At 40.3% G+C, this 22,420-nt stretch overlaps 1 protein-coding gene across 1 annotated transcript in view; it reads left to right on the top strand.

Moving 5' to 3' along the window:
* Nucleotides 1-22,420, top strand: part of PTPRN2 (protein tyrosine phosphatase receptor type N2) — a 961,700-nt gene that overhangs the window by 425,863 nt on the left and 513,417 nt on the right. Inside the window, exon 11 of the mRNA XM_060248066.1 lies at nucleotides 10,958-11,037. Coding sequence (XP_060104049.1) covers nucleotides 10,958-11,037 — 80 coding nt within the window. The remainder of the gene's footprint in view (nucleotides 1-10,957; nucleotides 11,038-22,420) is intronic.

The raw sequence follows: 22,420 nt of genomic DNA, 5'->3' as shown, positions 1-22,420 counted from the left end.
ATCTTTTTTACCAATATATACCAGGCTCAACCATCCAGAGGGTAATGCTCAATAAAGAGGACTCTAATTTAATAAAAACCAATTGTAATTTATTTAGAATAATAGTTCTTTCACACAAGATAAAAATACAAAACAATCACACATTCACACAGGTCTAAGAAACACAGATAGATTGATAGGGGAACATATAAGGGTAGACACACAGGGTAATATTTACCATCGTAGTCTTCGAGGAAGGTTCCAATGGCGACATAAGAGGACAGGGAAAATGGACCCAAAACTGTGGCCAGAATTGGGGATGGATCTAGGCAGCGGAACTGGGATACTGTTAGATGCACACATGAGTGGAGTTGGGTCAGAGATTAAATAGGCTCCCTTAGACCCCTTAGGGGATGGGAGGTGACGGGGAGGAGAGATGGGAGGCTCTGTGATGACCATGAAGGCTGGACATTAGCAGAGCCAATGGTGAGTCCTTTGGTGACATCCAATTGGGTGTCATCTTTAACCAATGAACTTCACCTTAGTCCTGTGAACCTGGAAATTTCCAAGTTGCAATATGGCCTAAGGCGGCTCCAAGGTGTTAGACTGGGGTAAGAATGGGAATGGCTGGATACTTAAGGTTAAATGGGATTATCTGAAAAGGTGATAATAGAGAATCAAATACTGGCCTAGGTATCACCCAGGTAAGACAAAAGACTTAGTTGATGATGGAGGAGATGGTCTTCCTCTTCCTTATCTTCTTCCTGGCACCCGTCTTTCTTCTGGGTTTCCTTAGGCAAAGGCTTGAGTGGTCTGGCAGGGTATGCTTGGATAAGCTTATGCAAAGCTGAAGCAGATGTTGGAGATGGAATCAGGAAAGCACGATGGATTCTGGTGACGTTAGCCTTTGGGTCATGGAGACAGGCTGGAAACATGGTGACCTGGCTTCCTCCACTGCAGTGGCCAAGACTGGGCACACAAGGAGCAGAGTTCTGGCTAACACGCATCCAGAGGTGTAGAATGCAAAGCTGCCACATAAGCCTTAGAAGCTGTGGGCAAAGTCCACTTCTTAGAGCAGATGTGTGAGAGTCAAATCTCCAGGCACCCTGGCAACCATACTGGTGATCACGATGTCCATATGTATGAAAAGTAGGGGGCTTTTTCCTCACACCTGGATGGCTGCTGGGTGGGTGAGAAAGTTGGGATTTCCTTGGTTCTACCCCTATGGCAGCCATTTCCCCTGGCCCTGTGGCAGCCATGTTCTGTCCACTACTAAGGGGCTTTTGTTTTTGTCAGCAAATGACAATTTTTATATTGATACAACATTATAACAATTTGTGTTATCATTTTCAACACATCCCCATCTTTCTGTAAACCACCCTCAACTCTAGCCCTCTTTGTTGTAGAAATATGCTTTTCCTCACATATCTCCACAAGGAAAGGATTTGCTTGTTTTTAAATGACAGATAAAAGTAACAGAAAATGATATAAAAATTGTTATACCATTACACTGCTATGATTTATTTATTTATTCGACTTATATCCTGCCCTCCCCGCTGAAGCAGGTTCAGGGCGGCTCACATTCAAAGGTCATAAAAACCAATATTAATAAACAATTACATAAAAATATAAAGTACATCATAGATAAAAGCATATAAAACAGTATCGTGAAACAATGTCAGGTGCTATTTTGATTTAACAGCGGAATATATTGATGTATTAGTAATGGTGGGTATTAATTGATATTAATTGGCCATTTTAAAAAAGGCCCTGAGTGTGTGGGGGAGGGAATGTGGAGATTAGGGCAGGGAAACTATGGGTAAATCAGTCATGTGGAATCCTCTTTGCTTGTGTGTTGTATCAGCAGCTGCAGGAGCAACAAGGAGACTTCACAAACCTCTTCCTCTATAGAAAGCACCTCATAGTCATTGCAATCTCAATGTGCTATAGCATTCACAAACTGGACATATCAAGGCTGAGTCATAAGAGAACTGCAGTTATCCAAAACAACTAGTGACTCTGACCATGTATGTGATGCTTACTGGTAAAAAAATTACCTTAGACAATAAGGAAACCCCACATGCAGTGCCATACTGAGCAGAATTACACCCTTCAGACATGGTATTGAACATTTGGAAAATGGGGAAGCTTCTGAGTATAAACTAGAGAGGATTGACTGGTGGAAGGAAGAACATGTGGGACTGAAACCTGAAAGAAGTGGGTAGGGAGTAGATTTAATTATTTTAACCATCAAAGAAAATTATGGAAAATGTTATGTGACTTCCAGACAGAAATTAACTAACATATTTTGTTTAAAGAATTGTAGTTGTATATAAATAGCACAGTGGTATAACTAAACCTTGAATAGTGCGTGTGTGTATGGGGGAAAAATACTCAAACTGTTCTTCTAATTGGAATTTTTTTTTTTTAAATTAAACTTTCAGGGCTCCCAATTTTGTATGCTTTTTGATGTAGGGGTTTTTACAACACTTACAGTCTGTTCGGATTTGGATCTGTCGTCTCTCTATATAAAGACAAGTCTCCTGACCTATAAATCAAGCCCCAACCAAAACTCCTGAACCTAGAAACTTGAAATTTGGGGAGAACATTCCTTTCATGATGTCCATAGCCACTAAGAAAGGATTTTAAGACATTCGCCCACTAAGGGGGTGAAAAGGAGTAAAATGTGTTTCCCCATGAGGGATACAGTGTGGCAAGGAGGCTGCTGCCTCTTCCCCCGCTCACAGAGACAGTTGCAGCAAATGGTCATTTGCATAACCTGCCTGATTGGACATCACCCCCAACATTCTAAAGCTCACTAGGTTTGCCAATCTTCCTGTGGAGCCTGGCTGCTCTGAGTTACAGTTACAGGAAACCACAGGCAATATTCCATACCTCATCCCGCCCCCCCCCCCCCCATCCCCAAAACAGTCGGAACACAGAGGTCATTTGCATATGTGGCCTGAGGGGTCTAAACACTATGCATTTTCTTTGAGAGTCATTGAATGTGCCCTGAGGTGAAATGCACATCCCAGTTTTCCTCCAAAAATTCACTAGGGATTTTACATAAAAGCCAGTATGGAAACTGAGCTTTCAAATTATCAGGGGGAAATGGTGCACAACTTTTTGAGGGTCTGTTTGGAAGTGAACCTCTACCATGAACATGCCAAAGTGTCCACCACACCATCCCTCCCTCAGGCCAACTCCCCACACACCTCTCACAGCCATCACACTACAAGGAGGAAACTACTTAGAACTACTGTTTGGAAGTGAACCTCTACTATGAACATGCCAAAGTGTCCACCACATCCCTTCCACAGGCCAACTCCCCACACACCTCTCACAGCCATCACACTACAAGGAGGAAACTACTTAGGGATGCAGCAAAGAAATTCGCAAATAGTACTTCCACATCCGCAAATAGTACTTCCACATCCCTTCCACAGGCCAACTCCCCACACACCTCTCACAGCCATCACACTACAAGGAGGAAACTACTTAGGGATGCAGCAAAGAAATTCACAAATAGTACTTAACATGAGGTAGCGAAGCACGGGTATCAAGCTAGTCTCAAATATTTACCATTACAGCCTGAAGGCTGTATCTATAAAACTTTAGAATTCATTTTTGTGTTTAAAATCATACATAAAAATAAACTTTAAAAATTAGTAAGTAAAAATGTTAGATTCAAGATGTCAAAAATTCGCCAATTTCTTGTGGCAGTTTAAACTATAGGGGATAGTGGGTTGAATGCTTTCCCATATAGAAAACTAGTAATGACTCTCACAGAGCTGTTCAGCTGAAGAGCAGTTCTTGAAGAGCTCTCTCAGCCTCACTGGGTGTCTGTTGTGGTGAGGGGAAGGGGAAGGAGATTGTAAACTGCTCTGAGACTCCTTCGGGTTGTGAATGGCAGAGTATAAATCCAATCTCCTCCTCCTCCTCTCCTTTTTTTCTTCTTCTTCATATGTGTATATATATCTGCAATTGTGTAATTACTTTTGATGATCATTTTGTAACACTCTTCAATACTACAGACACATTGGATTCATTAATGATTTGTTCATTTGTTAGGGTTTGTAGACTTTTTCGGGATCAGGTGCCGTGTTCTACTTCCTCTACTTGATCCCGAAAGAGTCTACGAACCCTAATGATTTTACCAGCCGTGAAAACCTGAAATCTTTGTTCATTTGTTCTTTACATCCAACATGAGTGCTGTTATATTTTGCATACACGGTCCTTTATGTAGTCTCCCTAACTGAAAAATTCTAGAAGATACCAGTAAAGACTCAGATTTGTTTCCTTCTTGCATCTGCTCAATACCTTGTGATTTCAACAAACATGGCTATTCCACTTCTCTTGCTCCTAAAATCTTTCTCCACTGAAGGGTATGGGGGGTACAACAGACAGTAACTGTGTTTCAGTGTGATATTTCTTGTCAATTTACTAATCAGTAAAGAACATCTATGTGAGGGAAAAGTGTGGTCATGTAAAGTTCAATCCATAACCTGAAAGAATTTAAACGCTCTTGTACATAATGACAATTGTAGTCCTGCAAATGAAAGTGATGCAGGCATTGCCTTATTGATTATGTCAGAACTTCTTCTCTCATCTTTTCCCCCAGTTTATTTATTTGGTTACAAAACCTCATACACTTCCATTCCTCATATACTTCCATTCCGTGTAAAAAAGGGTGAAACAATAACAACAACAGCAACAGCAGTTATTTTTATTATATGTTTTTATCCATATGTACTTTTGAAGGGAGAAAATTGGGGGAAGGAGTGTAATATCCTTCATCTAGAGTTAAATAATCTCAGCATAAATGTCGTCTTTTACAAACTGACTGTAAGCCACCAATGCATCAGAGTGACAACTTGCAATATGTTTCAGATTTTTTTAAAAAATAAAACATTGCTGAAGGCAACATTACTGAAATAAAAAAAGCAGAAATTCTACCGACAGAGGGGGTAATGCATCTCTGTACATGTCTAGCAATATCTTTAGCTGGTCCTTGAAACTAACACAGCACTTTGAATAGGAAAAGAATGGTTACTTCTGTATTACTCTTGCAGTCAGATTGATGCTCTGCAAAATAATCTTTTTCTGGGCTGGGAGTGCTTCGAAAAAGAGTACCTTGCTCTTGTTAAATGGGTGTAAACTATGAAAATCAAAACTGTTTTATGGCAGATATGCATGAATGCACCTGACACAGCAATATAATTCTCAGATATAATTATGGCTCTTTAGCTGTCATTGCAAATATTTAGCAGTTCCATGCTTCTTGAGATGTTTCTGTTCATTTGACCAGTTTGGCTCTATGCTTTCTTAAATCTGCAGTCTGTTTTCATCTGCACAATTGGTTGAACTCTTATGCAATACAGGCTGCCACAAACAAGACAAAGCTGTTTACTAACCAGCAGAATCATGGATGATTTATGGAGACGGGTTGTTTGCAATGAAATGCATTAGTGTATGCCTAAAGGAAATTTGGTTTTTAAGAGGTTAATATTAGCCTGATTTTACAGTGGCATAGTAGCACTAGTGATTTAGCAGTATTTCACATATCACAACTACTAAGGTGTAAATCATGTCGAGGTATATCATTCTGCAGGGCTTTTTATGTAGAAAAATCCCAGTAGGAACTCATTTGTATACTAGGCCACACCCCTGGCGCCAAGCCAGCCAGAACTGCATTCCTGTGTGTTCCTACTCAAAAAAACCTTGTCATCCTGTCAATCTCTCTTCACACATATTCTCTCTCAAATGCTAGAATTATTATGAGACGGACTAACATGCTGATTTCAACTGTGGAAACTCAGGTGGAATCTCTACTGTATTTTAAAGTACACTGGATAAATCTAGGAGAATTGCATTATTGTGGTTTAAAAGAGCTGCTTTGAGGTTTAAATGCTGTTTTGACTTCTTTGACTGAAGGGCAGGATATGAATGTAACAAAAAAAAAGCTGCTATTTAACATATATGTTGTAAAACCAATGACAACGTGCAAGACACTGTGATATAGCTTCCCACTCCCTCCCTCCAGCCAAGAGACAGTCCCTGCAAAAGGCTGTGAAACCAGGCGTTTAAAGATTTTCTTTCCATGTATGATGAATGCCAGGGGGGGTTTTGAGTAGGAACACACAGGAACGCAGTTCCAGCTGGCTTGGTGTCAGTGAGTATGGCCTAATATACAAATACTGGGCTTTTTCTACAAAAAAGCCTCTTGTGAAACAATGGTTCCATTGGGGTATGTGGCCTAATATGCAAATAAGTTCCTGCAGGGCTTTTTATACAAAAAAAGCTCTGATGAATGCACATAAAAGGGGACTTTGCATTTTCAGTGGAAGGGTACAAGGTTCTCCATGAAATCAGGTACTCCCTGCAAATAGGGTTCCTACCAGCTCCAACAGAGCCTAAACACATAGTTCATGTGTGGGAATCTCAGATTTTTCTACTGAATGTGCAGTGCTGGGTGGGGGAAGAGAGGGCTGCCCTCTGTGTATATTCAATGTATACATGTATAAACACCTCAATGTATACATGTATAAACACCAGAAACTGTGGAATTTTTTGTTCTAATTTATTTTATTTTGTTCTGATATTCTGTTACATGTAAAGTACATTTCCCCCAGCAGAACTCAAATTCTTAACTGAAAGATTTATTGCCTCCCTTGTTTGGATTAGGGCCATGTGATAAGGGCCTCTCCTCATTTTCACCGGTAAAAAACATGCTCTCCATGTTTTTGTTAGAAGTTGAAAAGAAAAGATATGTCTTACCCACATATGAAGTGGCAAGCCGTACAGTGTGTGTGATGCCTTAGTGTTGCATATGCATACATGAATGTTAGCTAAAGAGAAGGTGCATCATAGGCTCTTTGAAATGTAACTTCTAGGGATCCTGGAGAGGGAGCAGAATCCTGAAGGTAATACTTCAGTGCAACTCACATCAGTGCAATTTTAAGATGGCAGCCCCACCATCTCCCCGAAAGGCAAATATTGGGACAAAAGAGGGAGAGAGACTTAACATGTGTAAGCCAAAATGCCCTCAAAACGAGGATGGGGAATTGTCAGGTGGGCACCTGGCTTAATCAGGATCTTTTACCTGTGTATACAAGATTCCACGTCCAGAAAGTATTGCTTAAAAATATTAGGGACTCTAATTAAGTAAAACAATTAAAATTTATTAAGAAAAATATAGGCTTCCATACAAGATAAAATATTCATAAAATCATACATACAGTCCTAAGAAAAATAGATAGAGAGATAGGGGAACACATGGGTAGACAAAAAGGGTGATATTTAATTATCGTAGTCTTCAAGGAAGACTCCAATGGCGGCGAGCGAAGAAGTGGGAGAAGGGACCCGAAACTGATCAGGAATGGGGGATGGATCTATGCAGCGGAATTGGGATACTGATAGAAGCACACCTGTGGGTAGCTAGTCCACAGATTATAAGGACTCTCTTGAGCCCTTAGGGGATGGGAGGTACGAGGGAGGAGGAAGGTGGTCAGCTGATGCATGACCTCCCAAAAAGGGGAGGTTTCGCAGTGACCATAAGGGCTGGACTACTGAGACAACCAATAGAAAGTTCATTGGTGGTGCCTAATTGGGCACCCATTCCTGACCAATGGACTTGCTTGGATCCTGGATACCTGAGTGAACTTTCAGGTTGAAATGGATCAGGGTGAGGCTCCAAAATGACAGTTGGGGAGAAGAATAGGAAAGATTACTGGGTGGGGAGATACTTAAGATTATCAAACTTATCTAAAAGGGCGACAATAGAGAGTCAAATCATTGCCTAGGTAACACCCGGTTTACACAAAGGCACTTGGCAGGCTGAAGATGGTCTTCCTCTTCTTGTCTTCTCCTTGGCATTAGTCTTTGTCTTGAGTTCCGTAAAACAAAGACAGTGGCGGTTGGACGATTAGCCACTCCTTGGGTGGGTAGATTGCTTGCAGGCACAGGTGACATCTGGCGAGTACGTGAGCCATCCGCTTCGCTGGAATGGAGTTAGGCGTGGTAGGAAGATGGCTGCGTGTGATGTTAGCCCTCCACAGTGGATTCTATGGGCAGTGCTTCAAAACCGTTCGCCTGGGTAGCTCCTGGCGGCACAGTTTCTTCCGTTCCATGGCCGGGATGGATGTCTACAGAACGACGGGAAGCCATCCGTTCTCCTGGTGGGCACTCTTGTACCGGTCTTGAGTGCCTTTGTAGCGTTATGGCTGCTAGTACTGCATAAGTCCCTTTCGCCCCTGGATAGGTTTCCCACACTCTCTGGCCAGACGTGTGTGAGTCACTTCTCCAGGTGCTCTGGCAACCAAGCTGGTGATTACGATGTTCTGTAAGGGGGTTTTTCCTCACACATGGACAGGTCATGAGAAATAGGGCTTGTGTATACATGTGTGCACATAAAGATTTGTGCATGCATGTAGTTATATCTACTTTTAACAAATAAATACACTGCTAATTTTCTGTGATAATTTGAAAACACCATCATGTATAAAAACTCAAAAATCTGGAGTGATTTTGAAAGTGAATACTTTACATTTTTTGAAATCTAATTAATCCCAAACCCATTTTTTATTTTAGGCAGGGGGTTTAAGTCAAGCCTCCTTCTTCCCACAATCCTATTTTATTGGGAGGTTTTGAGTTGAGTTAAGACACCTATTTAGGATATCTTGGAGCACTTTCCCAAATCTGATTTACAGTTTTTACTTTGTTTTCAGTTCCAGGGAATAAGAGCCAGAAAATGACCCACTGTGGCTTGGTAACTATTAAGTTTAATGCAAATGATGTTAGCTGTAGACCTCTGGCTCATGATTAGCTTTTGATGTAGCCTTTGGTGCTGAGCCCCTATTGAGGAATCAGTTGCTATTTGACATAATTTTAGTGTCCTGGAAATAAGCCATTTTGGCCTAATTTTGGCCTTTGACTCTGGCTGCTGTCCTGAAAGCTGCTTATTTATGAATAATCATGTAGCAGTTTTTAACACTCATTTTAGCTGTTTCCTTTTCTTGCAAGTGTTGAACTGCATAATGAAAATCTTATGTGTGTGTTCGTGCCTCATCAGTGTATCCCACACAGGATTGCAGCTGCAATGCATTCACCTGTCCTGTAAGGGGAATATATACACCAGAAGACCAGTAGGAACCTGTTCCCGCATAGTGATTGGGGATGAGGGAGGGAACAGGTACCTCTCTTGAGCCGGATCTTTCACCATTCTCATTTGCCTGATGTTTCTGCCAAAGAAATATCTTCCATTGATTTCTCTTTGTGAAAGTTATTTGGCTGAAGTGGAGAAGGCTGTTGCAACATGGGAGGGACAGGTGAAATAAAAACTTATCTTCTTCTTCTCCTGAGACAGGAGTCAACAACATCTGAGATAGGGGTCAGATTTAGTCCGTTTCAACTGTGCTCATGATAGCAGGCTGTTTGCTTTCTCTCAAGAAAGTCAGGGCGGATCATTCAGTTCTTTATGAAGGAGTTCTGATAAGGTTGTCTCCTAAAGCTAAGAGGAAACCATTCATTTCTATCTGAAGATGTCTCAATCAGGTGTTCCAATGAAGTGAGAACAAACTCTGTTCCCATGGACTTAGCTTGGCTGCATGTCAGTGGTAGAGTATATCACACATCTGTCAGCTTCTGTGGTCTTGACAGGGCCACTAGTGGGGCCTGCAGACTCCAGGGCAATTGTTTGCAATTTCAGAAGAGGATTCCCAGAGCCTCAGACATTGGGTGGGGAGGTGGTTACTTTACCCTCCTCCGCCTGAAACATGGATGCCTTTTCTTCAGAGACATGGGGGGCTCTCAAAACTCTCTCTGGCAAGTTGCAGCCCCCTCGTCCTCCAAGTTGTTTCACATTCCTCCTCCTCTCCAGCTCCAGTCTGCACACCAAATTTCAACAAAATTCCCCTCTCCCCCCACTCCGGTGGTCCTGTTCCCTGATGTTTGCAGCTGTGGAACCTGCAGAGGTTTCCCAGGTCAGGTAAAGGTCTTCCCAGGTGTTCTGGAGGAGAAGCATATTCCTCGTTGGGACAGTTGCCACCTGCCTCCCTCCTTGGCAACTCCCTAGCAACTGCCAAGCCGGCAACTCTTGGACCTCAGAAGCATCACTGAGACAGGAAGGAGGCCAGTTGACAGTCTGGGCCATCTCCTGGGGGTTGGTGTTCAAGGTCTGGACAACATCTTAATGTTGTGGTGTCACATAGATTTTATTTATTGGATATGTATTTGGTTTTTCTCCCCAATGATAATGCAAAGCAGTTTACAGCTTCCTTCGCCTCTCTTCCATTTTAGCCTTACAAACATCCCCTGTTAGATGCATTAGACTGAGAATAGGCCTGTCATTTCCCTGTCCCAGTGGGCACTTCCCAGCAGCTGCTCAGCTGGCTCATGGGGGATAAAATGGTGGGCAATGGGGGGGGACAACAATGGTGTCCTGACTTGCTGACATCAGTTCCTGCACAGTCAGGAAGTGACCTGAGAGTTTTGCCCTAATTCCAAAGTGTCCATGTCATCCTTTGGCAGTGTGCTGACATCACTTTCAGGCCCATGGGAAGTGATGTTGGGGCATTGCTGATGTCCTCATGACCAACAGGGGTTATTCCCCCTGCCAGTTCTCAGATCCTGCCTAGCAACCCTAGTTGAGAGAGTGTGACTGGCCCAAAGTCACCTAGTAGTGAGCTTCCATGGTGGAGTAGAGTTTTGAACCTGGTGCCTTCTCATATCCTAGTCTGATACTCTAATCACTACACCATGCCAGCTCCCAATGAAAGATACCAATAGAAGCCAGTATGTTCTTTGGGAAAAAATAAATTGAGACCATCATACTTTTGAAATACTTTGAGATTGAGATTTAAAAATACATACCTTTGTAGCAAGGCCCAATAAAGCAAAAGGTGAGGAGTAAACTATGATTCTATACGATATGCTTTGTTTCTTTGTTACCAATATCTTCTTTCAAATCATTTTGTTGTAGCATTCTGGGGCCTGCAGTGACCTTCAAAATGTACTCAAATGGCCACAATATCACCACTGCTGATGTTGCCAAAGCAGCAGGTAAGAATCCTTAATACATCCTTTTCTCCACCTACTATTGAATGAAGACTGACGTCCCAACAACAGGAAGACTTCTTCTCACCAGCAGATTGGCATTTAATGAAATAGATGTTTGAACGGAAGGTGACCCAATGGGAACCTTGTGTAACGTCTCTTATTCAATTAAAACTGCTTGACACTTCCTTGTTTATAAAAGCAGAGAATTAAACAGAGCACAAGGTCTAGACTTCTTAGTGAAAGAGCTCATAGTGCTGTGTTACAGTGAGAGAGAGAGAGGGAGGGAGAGAGAATTTAGTCTAAATATTCTTAGATGAATATTTGACAACAGTGACTGAGAGCTAGCTGTATGGTACAAAAGGAGTATTACTACAATTAAGCCTTTATTTCTGGACCTAGGAATACACTACAGACCAGTTTGCACTGTCAAATTAATTTGACAATTCCCATGACCCACAGACAGTAAGCACTATAGATTGACAGCTAAACTTGTTTTGTTTTCTTTGAAGAAACAGCAATGGTAAAGCACTGTAGATTTGATTATAGTCATTCTGGAGTCTAGCCTTGATTGTAAACTGTTGTGCCTACCAGAAATCGTGCCTGGAATTCTACTTGTCTAAGCATGGCTGGCCCAGCCTCACCCTACCCCCTGTGTCTTATTGCATGCTGAATAACATAAAAAAAAAAAATTCATATTAAGTGATCAAAAGTTGACATGGTTATTATGTTTATATTTGCCTGTCATAAGCTGCTTCTGTGATCTTTCCCAAGAGGATTGGCAGCAGCACTCTCTCTGTCTCTCCTTCCTCAAAACATTTGTTTACTGTGCCAGTCCCCTCCCCCTAAAATTCTGACACCTTAGACAACTGCCTTGTTGGCCTGTGTATCTAGGCCAGCTGGGAACCTAGGAATGTAGCCCTTTTTAAAGAAACTGAGCACCTACTAAAGAACAAATTTTTAATTTTTATGGCCTTAATCAATATGGGAACTTATCATGAAAAAACTATCAACCTAAGGTTGCAGTTCACCTCTCTTTTGCATATAGAGTTGCCAGCCCCCAGGTGGGAGTGGGGAATCCCCTGATTTCCTGGACTCCTGCCCAGCACCAGCAGGAGGAATCCTGCCCCTAACAGCCACAGCCAGGTGCGATGTCCCCAATGTGATGACATTATGCAGAAGTGATAATCACACTGGGGACATTGCACAGTGACATTCTGATATTTTGGGCAAAACTCTGTGTCTATGTAATGTCATCATGTTGCCCTGCTTTTCTCTTCCCTCCCATCCCCGCTGGTGAAAGCCTAGGACCTGACAACCCATTTGCATAAGGCATGCATAGAATTGGGCTGCCAGGTTTCCTCCATTTCCAGCCCAACCAAAACCTGAAAAAATATCACAAGGCATACAGTATTTCAAAAATTGGTATCAGCGTACCAAGTTGTGCCCTGCACAGATGAGTTTTTGGACTCTAAAAAGATGACTGCCAAGCATTTGTGAGAATGCCTCAAAGGTCGAGCAACAGCAGTTAAAATTTATATCAAAACAAAATAAATGTATTTATTATCTAGTATACACAACGATGTAGTTCAAAACATAAATCCCTCATACAGAGTTAATGACCAACCCAAGACTATACACATTTCAGTCTCTTAGACCTTCATCAGTGATCAATAACATAGTTTTTTGAAACACACCCGTAAAATAATATATATTTTAACTCTGACCAGTTGATGTTTATCTCATATATTGTGTGGTTTGATGTTGGTTTATAAAGCAAACCATGGGTCCTGTCACATGGTAACTGCTCACACATAAATCATACATTGGTACTGTAATCTTGTACAAAATTTCAAATATTTCTGGATACAATGGAATATTTATTGTAATCAGGTCAACTATATGTCAGAGAGTTTTGTCAGAGAGCTTTGACCCTTAAAAGCTCATGCTCTGAAAATCTTCTTGATGTCTGAAGTGCTACTGGACTCATCTCTAGTTGTTCTACTGCAACATGGCTACCCTCTGAAACTGTATATTTGTGTACATCGAAACATAGCCAGACAATAAGATGGTATGTTAATACAATTTCTTCAAATTGTTTTATGCACCAAACTGGGAGCTGGTATGCAGAACTTTTTTCCATTGAATTTGTGTATCTCATAACAAAAGCTCCTTTCACCTTTACAAGGTTGTCTTCACAAACCATGATGCTTAGAAGAATTATTGAGAACAAGGCAAAGAAAATTAGGTGCTGTTGTTTGTTTTTGATCTCAACTGGAGAGCCTTGAACTTGAGTTTCCCATTGAAGTCTATGGGATCTAATTGTGTACATTATTATTTGTTACTCTTCGTTGTTGTTCTTTTAATTCATGTGCTAGGTAAGCAAGTGCTCAGTTAAAGCAATCTCATTAAATTCTTGAAGCTAAGCAGGGTTGGCCCTGGTTGGTGTTTGTAAGGAAGTCCAGGGCAATCATGCAAAGGCAGGCAATGGCAAACCATCTCTGAATGTCTCTGGCCTTGAAAACCCTATAGGGTTGCCGGAAGTTGGCTGCGACTTGATGGCACTTTCCATCACCACCTATACTGACCCTCCCAATTATTTTATCTCACTACCAAATGTAACATTTGTAATATTGTGTGTGCGCCCCATTGCTAAAAATCTTTTAACTGAAGGGCTTTAGCTATTGTATTTGTACCCTAGGCTTACATAACTTGTAATTTAACCCACTAGCCCATAAAGAGCTTGCTTTATTTGCTGTTTCTGATTGCCAGGAAAGGCAAAAAAAACCCAGAAGATTGTCAGGTAGTTAGCTGACCATATAGCACATAGTTTGTGGGATGTGTTTGGCATGGTGCATTCAAGGTTGATTAAAAACTACCGTAATTAAAGTACAGAAACCATACAAAGAGGTTTTTTTTCTTTACATCGGAGTCATCTTTCCATGGTAGAATTTCTTCTAAGAACTTGATATTGGTTTTAATGTAGATACTGCTTAAGGAAATGATTTGTTGGAAGAAGCATTTTGGCTCAGAAGCCCTTGTAGGTTTTGAATATAACTTGTATGCATTTTGTTAATTTCTTCTCTGCCTAAAGGCCAATCTTTGTAACCCTGGATAGCTGCTGCTGCTTAGTAGAGCTGTTGACACTAAACTGTAAAGCTGTGGAGGAGGAAAGGGCAGCATTTTTAATGTCTAGGAAATATTTCATCTCCTCAACATATTAGATTTCATCTCTTGCCGATGATGAGGTGAATGCTTGAAAATTATTTGCATTATATTATGGGCAGATGTGGCCATAAAAAAAAAATCAAAACATACCATTCAACCTATCTCAAGACGATGGGCAATAAATATTTTTAATACTAGATGGCAACCAACAGGAAAAAAATGTAACAGTATCTCCTCCATTCATCCTTAGAGCCTCATCAGCTGCCAGGACCCTGAAGATTGGCTGCTGTGTGCAGGATTATGAGTTCTTTTCAGGACTTGTGGTGCAAAGAGCCATCCCTGCCACAATTCCATAGGTTTGCCATGTTTGGGTTGGGAAATTCCTGATCATTTGGGGGTAGAGCCTGAGAAAGATGGAGTTTGTGGAGGGGAGAGAGCTCAGCAGGAATATGATGCCATAGAGACCATCCTCCAATTCTACCATTTTCTCCAAAAGAACTAATTCTGTTGATATTCTTGGAAATTGGCAACCCTATCCTTGTTTAGTATGGAAGGAAGAGAATGTTTCTGGCTTGGGACTGGCTCCCATGAAGAATAGAGATCTTAGAAATCTTCATCAGCTTGACATCCTGAGATCTGATTGGAGACAGTATCATGAGTAACTGCAACAATCAAATAAATACATATAATTACACATTCTGATAATGCCTGTGGCTTTTATTTCCTTCTGTTCCACTTGATGGCTGGAATAATATAACTTGATAGTTAATGTCAATAAGACAAAATTTCTCTCCATTTGAGACAGCCCTACATATCCCACAGATATATTATGTTTAATTATAACTTTCATAATTGCTCCACATATAGAAGTTACATTTGGGAATCCTATCCTTAAATAGTCTATCTGCAAATTATATTGAATTTAAGTTTGTGTCACCTAGGGGTATGTTTTCTTCATACCACTTTGAATCGCTTTCAATGATAATCTTATTAAGATTGCTCTGGTACACCCTGATAATTAAAGTGGTAGGGCATGAAGATAGTGATGAGAATAAAGCCACTGCTATACATTTATTTTTAAAATAGTTTTCTTCTGGTTGTTGCCATCCAGTATGAAAGTATTTGTTGCATGTGTTCCCAAAATATGCTGAGCGTAGTTTCCTGTTTCTATGAGAAAATCTGTCTAGCATTGACTGTATGCTCCTTGCATTAAACTGAAGAGTAATCCTGACAAGACAGAAGTGCTACTGGTGGGTGGAAAGTCTGACCAAGGATTTAAGGTGTTACCCATTCTGGATGGGGTTGCACACCCCTTGAAGGACCAGGTCCATAGACAGGGAGCGCTCTTGGACCCAGGCCTACTGCTGGATGAGCTAGTGGCAGCTGCGACCCATGGTGTCTTTTAACAGCTTTGACTGGCTAGCCATGTTGCACACACCATCAGTGCCAGGTTGAGTCCCCAGTCCAATTTAAGAAACTCAACAGCCAGAAGTTCAAGTGAGTTGATCCAGAGATTTCTTTATTACCATCGGTGACAGGAGGAAAAACAACCCTTTCTCTGTACCAACATCCTCCATTTCCCTCAGCTCTCCTTTACAAAACATAGCATATTTATACAATTTTGATAACAAAGCAGGTCTAGGTGATTGGTCACAAAGTTCTCGCTTCATTGGTCAAATGAATCCCATCTCCCATTTTTGAAATAAAAGATGAAGTGATACCTCATGGGGTCTTTTTAATCAGACTCCACCAACCCTTTACTTCCTGGTATCTTGCATCTGTGGTTTTTTGGGAATGTGCAGAAGGCCAAAGGGTGTTTGTTCAGGTTCTTTGTCTTCTTTGTGTGGGCACTTGGCCTAATTCCAGAAAATGTGTAAGAGGCAAAACTTTTACGTTTGTGATATGTCTCCAGAGATAGGGAGAATGTTTACTTTCTCTTAGAAGAAGTTTACAGAACATGATGATAACATATTCTTGCTAAGAGAAAAGGGCTTTGTGATATGAAATGTGCTTTCTTTCTTTGTTCTCAAAGACCACTATGGACCTGTGACATGTATATTAAGGCGGGTTCTGCAAATGTAGTAGCTAAGGCAGGTTAGTGCAAATATGTTCTATGATCAGGATTAGTGCAAATCTATCTGGCACTCTGTGCATGTTCTAGTTCAAATCTACATTCTACAGCCAGCTGTGGCCTTTCCTGCCCAGAAAAGTTCTTCCCCTGTGGTGTGTGCCCTGGTTACATCTAGATTAGACTACTGTAGTGCAGTCTTTGTGAGGCTGCTCTTGTAAAGTGTTCAGAAACGTCAGTTGGTACAGAACACAGCAACCTGGATGTTTACTGGTGTGGGTTGTAGGAACCATGTCACTCCAGCCTGGGCCCATCTATACTGGCCTCCAGTTTGTTTCTGGGCACAATCCAAGGTGCTGCTTTTGCTTTTCAAAACCATGTGTGGTTTGGGATTAACATACAATGAAGGACTGCCTAACTTTTAAAGAACTTTTTAAAAAAACCATTATAATGATGTATCTTTGGGAGAGGGGTTGGTTTTAGAGCCAGTTTGGTGTAGTGATTAATGAGCTGACTCTTATCTGGGAGAACTGGGTTTGATTCCCCACTCCTCTACTTGCACCTGCTAGAATGGCCTTGGGTTAGCCATAGGTATCACAGGAGTTGTCCTTGAAAGGGCTGCTGCTGTGAGAGCCCTCTTAGCCCCACCCACCTCACAGGGTGTCTGTTGTGGGGGGAAAAGATATAGGAGATTATAAACTGCTCTGAATCTCTGATTCAGAGAGAAGGGCGGGGTATAAATCTGCAATCTTCTTCTTTAGTGATTTTTATAGTAATTTTATCACAAGTTTTAAATTTTTAGCTGCCTTTCTGTGTCCCCCTGCCCCTTTATGGAATGGTTCACCTGATGAAGTCAGGATGGCTTGCATCCTCCTGGCTTTCTGCAATAACAAATTATTCCGTTCTACACAGGTAATATGGCTATATTATAACAAAATGGTTCTAAAAGGTGTTTGGGTGTAAAGGGTTAAAGACTGTGTACTATGCTACTTTGTATAGTTTATTATATTATTTGTTGCTGTAAGTGGGATCCTAATTTTTGTCATAATTTAATGCATCATTTTAACACGTATACATTTATTCAGCTGATAGATGTACTTTGCTTCAGTTCTGTTTTAGATTTCTGGTTGGTTCCAGATTTCTACAGTCCAAATCTGCTGCGCTGTTTATTGGAGGTCCCCTCTGTTCTGGATGACTTTTAATGCACCCGGATATTCAGGCCTTATGTTTTTAACTGCATTATTGTGTACTGACTTACTCTGTGCAATCCACTTGCAGTGAGAAAGGTGGGCTATAAATAATGTAAATTAAATGAAAATAAATGACAATATGATGTCAGATAAGAGATCCAGGCTGAACACATTGTAGCCATTTTAAACCTGAGGATAATGAAGATGCTCCTTCATGCTTGCCGTTGTCCAAACAATGAAGCCTTCAGGGCAGCCTTTGCAAGATAAGTAAAAAAACCAAACAAACAGAAAAAACCAAAGCCTGAAAAGATCACTGGAGATGTTTGGTGTTTTTTTCTTCTTATTTACAGAGATTCAAGTTTAGCTGTTAATATTCTAGTGCAGAAGGAGATATAGTTGCCAAATGTTGCATAATGCTAGTTTCAGAGGAGCTGGTATATGTCGCAGATGGTCCTCTGCTTAGTTTTCTCACATCTGGCAGAGCTTGAAAACATTCTGGGCAGATGTTTTTGATATTCCAAGGTGTCACTTTGGAACCATTACTGTCAGCCTATGTCAGAGATTCCATAGATCTTTATGCTAGTGCACTTCCTTCTAAGTGAATTGGCATTATGCGTTACACCACTGAGATTTCCACATTAGTCCTGCTACCAGATTTCACCCAGAAAGAACAGAAAGTTAAATATGAAAGCTGTGTGCAGTCTCCCCCTCCACTCCCATTTCTGGAGTCTTATGTAGTACATGCCCAAAATGGTCTATTTGAAGATTTTGTGGCAGGGCAGCCAAGAATTAGGCTATTCATTTTCAAAACAATTCAGGCTGCAATTAAGGATTTACTCAGAAGTAAATTCCAGATGAACATACTTCCAAGTAAATATGGTGAAAATTGAACTGTCAGTCTAATTTGAATTGTCTTAGATCCTGTCTCTTGAGGGATGCTTGCTATCTTCCTCATCTATCCAAGCCCAAAATTCCAATCCTTTTATATGCTGATGATGAAGCAATCGTGCCCAGATCAGTTGTGGGATTCCACAAACTGATAAACTTTTTTGATTACTACTGTAACCATGAAGGCTTGTCTATGAATGTCGTGAAATCTAAGGTCATAGTATTTAGCAAAAGTGAAATCTTCAGATTGTATATAGCAGGCCAACCTATGGAACAGGCTAGCCAATTTAAATACTTGGAGATCCATTTTGAAGCATCTCTCACATGGAAAACACATTTGGATTTGGTGTGGTATACTGCCTTGAGAGTAGGGAGGGCAATTATAAAATTCCTCTATATAGCAGGAAGTTAATTCGAACCCTTGGCATTAAAGGTATATAATACCAAGGTTTCAGATCAATTTTTGTATGGTGCAGAAATCTGGATTCAGGCTGCTTCTGAGAGAATGGATTGCATTCAGTACAATTTTTCCTGATGCTTATTGACTACGCCCAGATGTGTTTCAGGAATAGCACTGAGAGCTGAATTGGGTGAATAATGGATGGAAGCTAAGACATGGATAAAAGCATTTATTCTTAACGTAAAGATCTTAAAATCCAAAGGAGCACTGACTTGGAGTCATCCAGTCAGATAAATATAATAGTCAATGGGATCAGCTATTGGGAAATTGAATGCCTTGGAATAACAAACAACATGGTCAAGACTGCAAAGACCAAACAGATAATTAGGCAAATAAAAATGTGGATTAGGAAGCTGGATATTATTAGTATATCAGGGCATGAAGGGTATTTTCAACACTTTATTTAGATATTGCCCTCCCGATGCAAGTGTTTTTATCGTTTGACAGTACCAAAGTTCAAAAGAGCTTTTACTCTGGCAAAAATGAATGCCCTTCCCTTGGTGATTTTGGAGGGTAGAATATAATAAAGTACCATATGTTAACAGAACATGCCAATACTAACATGATAAAGTTGAAACCACTGACCACATGATTATAGAGTGTCCCATATTGAATGAGCCAAAGGCTATTTTAATTACCCCTCTACTTTAAAATATGGAATTGCCTAATATGAGAGCTCAAGTGATGTGGTTCTTATTGGATACAAATGATTCCATTACTCTTTCTATGTCAAAATTTATAGCAGTAATAATTAAACAGCAGGGTAACAACATTAAGTAAGGTTTTCCCCCGTTGCCTGCTTAAGGTGATAGCTGTATGAAAAGCACTAGATGGATGGATGGACAGACAGATAGACAGAGATAGAATTGTCTTAAAAATATGTATATCCATTTTAAAAGGAACAGTGAACTTTTATCTGGCATTTCTCTGTAGAGATGCCCAGTGGTCAGTTGAGTTGCGTTATTTTACACCTGTTAGGTATTTGAAAGATTGCCTGTAAATATCTTATCTTTGAAGAACATGTCCAAAACTTTTTGGACGAATAACAGGCATTAAAAAAGCTATTAATGATTGAAACACTGCTTTAAAGCATGCATAGGCAACATCTGCTGAATCTTTGTGTGGTGATGCTAATTTGGCCTCATTCCTTAAATGGCATTGCGGTACAATTTCCCTGTGTTAGTTTCACTAACAACCGTTAGCTAAAGGACTTATTGCAGTCAAGCTGTTACTCGAACAGTTGGCACAAGAGTGATGAAGCCAAGTGAGAAAATGAAACTTTATTTCTCATTATAATAATTTGATTGGACATGGTTCCTAGGAGCTTTAAATGGAAAACAGGGGAAGGTTGAGTTTTGAACAGTGGCTAAAATAATTAGAGCAGTGTGGCCAGCATATTCAGTATCGCTTACATGTGCCCCAAACACTTTTTGTTTTATGCAAGCTCCCTTTGCAAACCCAAGCATTTCAGCTTTGAATTACTGCCTTCTTTATGAATGTATTCCCATGCATCAAAGGTAGCTTACAATAAATCAATATCAAAATAATTAAAAATCATTAAAATCATAAAATCAAATAGTAAAGCTAAAGCTAATAAATATCAAGAGGGAAAGGGATGAGTACTGGCAAGGTCTCTAAGGAGATACTGCTACAGTATTTTAACAGATATTTATTCAATATATATGCATCTCTTGTATTTGGTCTTTCATCCAAGAGATAAACTAGGTCTACAGTCAACTAGCCTCAATGGTACTACAGAATCAAGGACTTCCAAATTACTAACTGCACCACTGCCTCTACAGTCTTTGGTCTTTGTATGCACAGCAGTGACATGTCTGCTACCAGCGGCTGCTGACATTTTAAACAGGTTAAGGATTTATTTATTTAGTTGGTTTATTTATTTATTTACTTCATTTCTAGTTTGAGTCTCACTGAGACTCAAGGTGGACTACAAAATATCAAAATCAGTTTAAACAAATAGCAAAACAAACAGTAAAGACCTCCAAGAAGCAATGTAGTAGAAGTAGGATTGCAGAATTGGAAAACTGTCCAAAGAAAAAACTAAGGCATGACATACCATAGCGCAGAAAGTGGGTATCCAAAATAGAACACAAGAAAGATGATCATTAGGAGGGAGGTGATATGTTGCAAATAGTTTATAGTCCTATTCCCTTATAGAAGTGACCTTCTGAACTGTTCCATTATACCACAGTTCTAATTCCTAGATAGAAATATTGTCTTGACGTTTTGTGTTTTGCACCTTCTGTAAAATTACAAATGTGTAGGAGTCTTCTGTACCTCCTCAGGCAGTCTGCTTCAGAAGGTGGGAGCCACCTCAGAGAATAAGCAGTTGCTGATCTTAGCAATATGCAGGGTAGGACCTTCAAAAGGTTTTGTTAAGATGAGTGATAGCAGGAGAGGAGGTCCTGCAGGTATATGGGTCCAAGACGTAATACCCACCACGATTAGCAAGGTAAACTTAATATATAAGATACATTTAGGTTGTGATCACACATGCTAAATAATGCAATTTCAATGCACTTTCAAACTGCATTTTGCCAGTCCACACAGTAAAATCCCATCGGAAAGTGCATTAAAAGTGGACTGAAACTGCATGTGCGATTGGATCGCAACCATAGATAGCAGTCTGAAATGAATAACAGGGCATGGAATATTAGTGGAATCTCGTTATGCAGATCTAGTTTTCTGTAATGTCTATCTGCTGAACTTTCCTAGATGCCCCTCTAGTTCCATGTAGCCATGTAAAAATGTTCTATTTATAAAAATGTCCATGTTAATTGTATGTTCTTGCAAAAGTCACTACTTATCTTCAAGTTGCAGTACCATAATTTACAAAATGGTCTTGATAAAACTATGCAAGAGCATTGTAAGAGGAAGAAAAAAACAAATCTGTAAAATAGAGAGTCTTCGGTAGAAGTCTGGAAAGTATAGAAGTGTAAGATATAATTACATGAATTGCTCCAGGCTCATTTCCTTGCCTGATTCAATTGTGTGGGAACATGATGACAGCAGTCACAGAACTATACAGTCATTTGAGCTCGAAGGACCAGCACGTAGGTCTTCCTATCCATCTCCCTTAGTAATGGCAGGTTGATTGGCAGGAGATCATGCCGCTAATATATAATACCCCATTAAAACTGCAACAGACTGGCAACAAATTTTTATATGCCAAATTCAAGAAGGTGCCTTTTGGCAAAGCTTTCTACTTACTTTCGATCAGTAAGAAGAAAAGGTGGGCAGAAGCACCTTCCCCATTACTCCTTCCTAAACATCCAGGTAATTACTTTTGACAAGTGTTTGCTGGAGAGAAGGTCATAACTGTCAGCATGTAAGATGTATGCTAATCTGCTCAGCTGGAGAAGACTCAGGTAGCTAATGTTTTTGTAATTAGAAGTTGTGGGAACCAGTTTTCGTTACACCTTTTCCTTGTGAAAAATAGAGTTGGTAATATTGGTGCTATTTCATTTGCCATAGCTTACATAGCTGCTTCATTTAGGCCCAGAGAAGAGGATGGTATTAACAATATATGTTATAATTAGAGAATAATAGAGAAATTAAATATTATGCCTAGATGAAGTTTCTTAGGTTAATTTT

This window comes from Heteronotia binoei, chromosome 10 (assembly GCF_032191835.1).
Source record: "Heteronotia binoei isolate CCM8104 ecotype False Entrance Well chromosome 10, APGP_CSIRO_Hbin_v1, whole genome shotgun sequence".
NCBI classification, from domain to species: Eukaryota; Metazoa; Chordata; class Lepidosauria; order Squamata; family Gekkonidae; genus Heteronotia; species Heteronotia binoei.
Note: the sequence above shows the minus strand (reverse complement) of the source record. Positions and strands in the feature narration are given on the sequence as shown.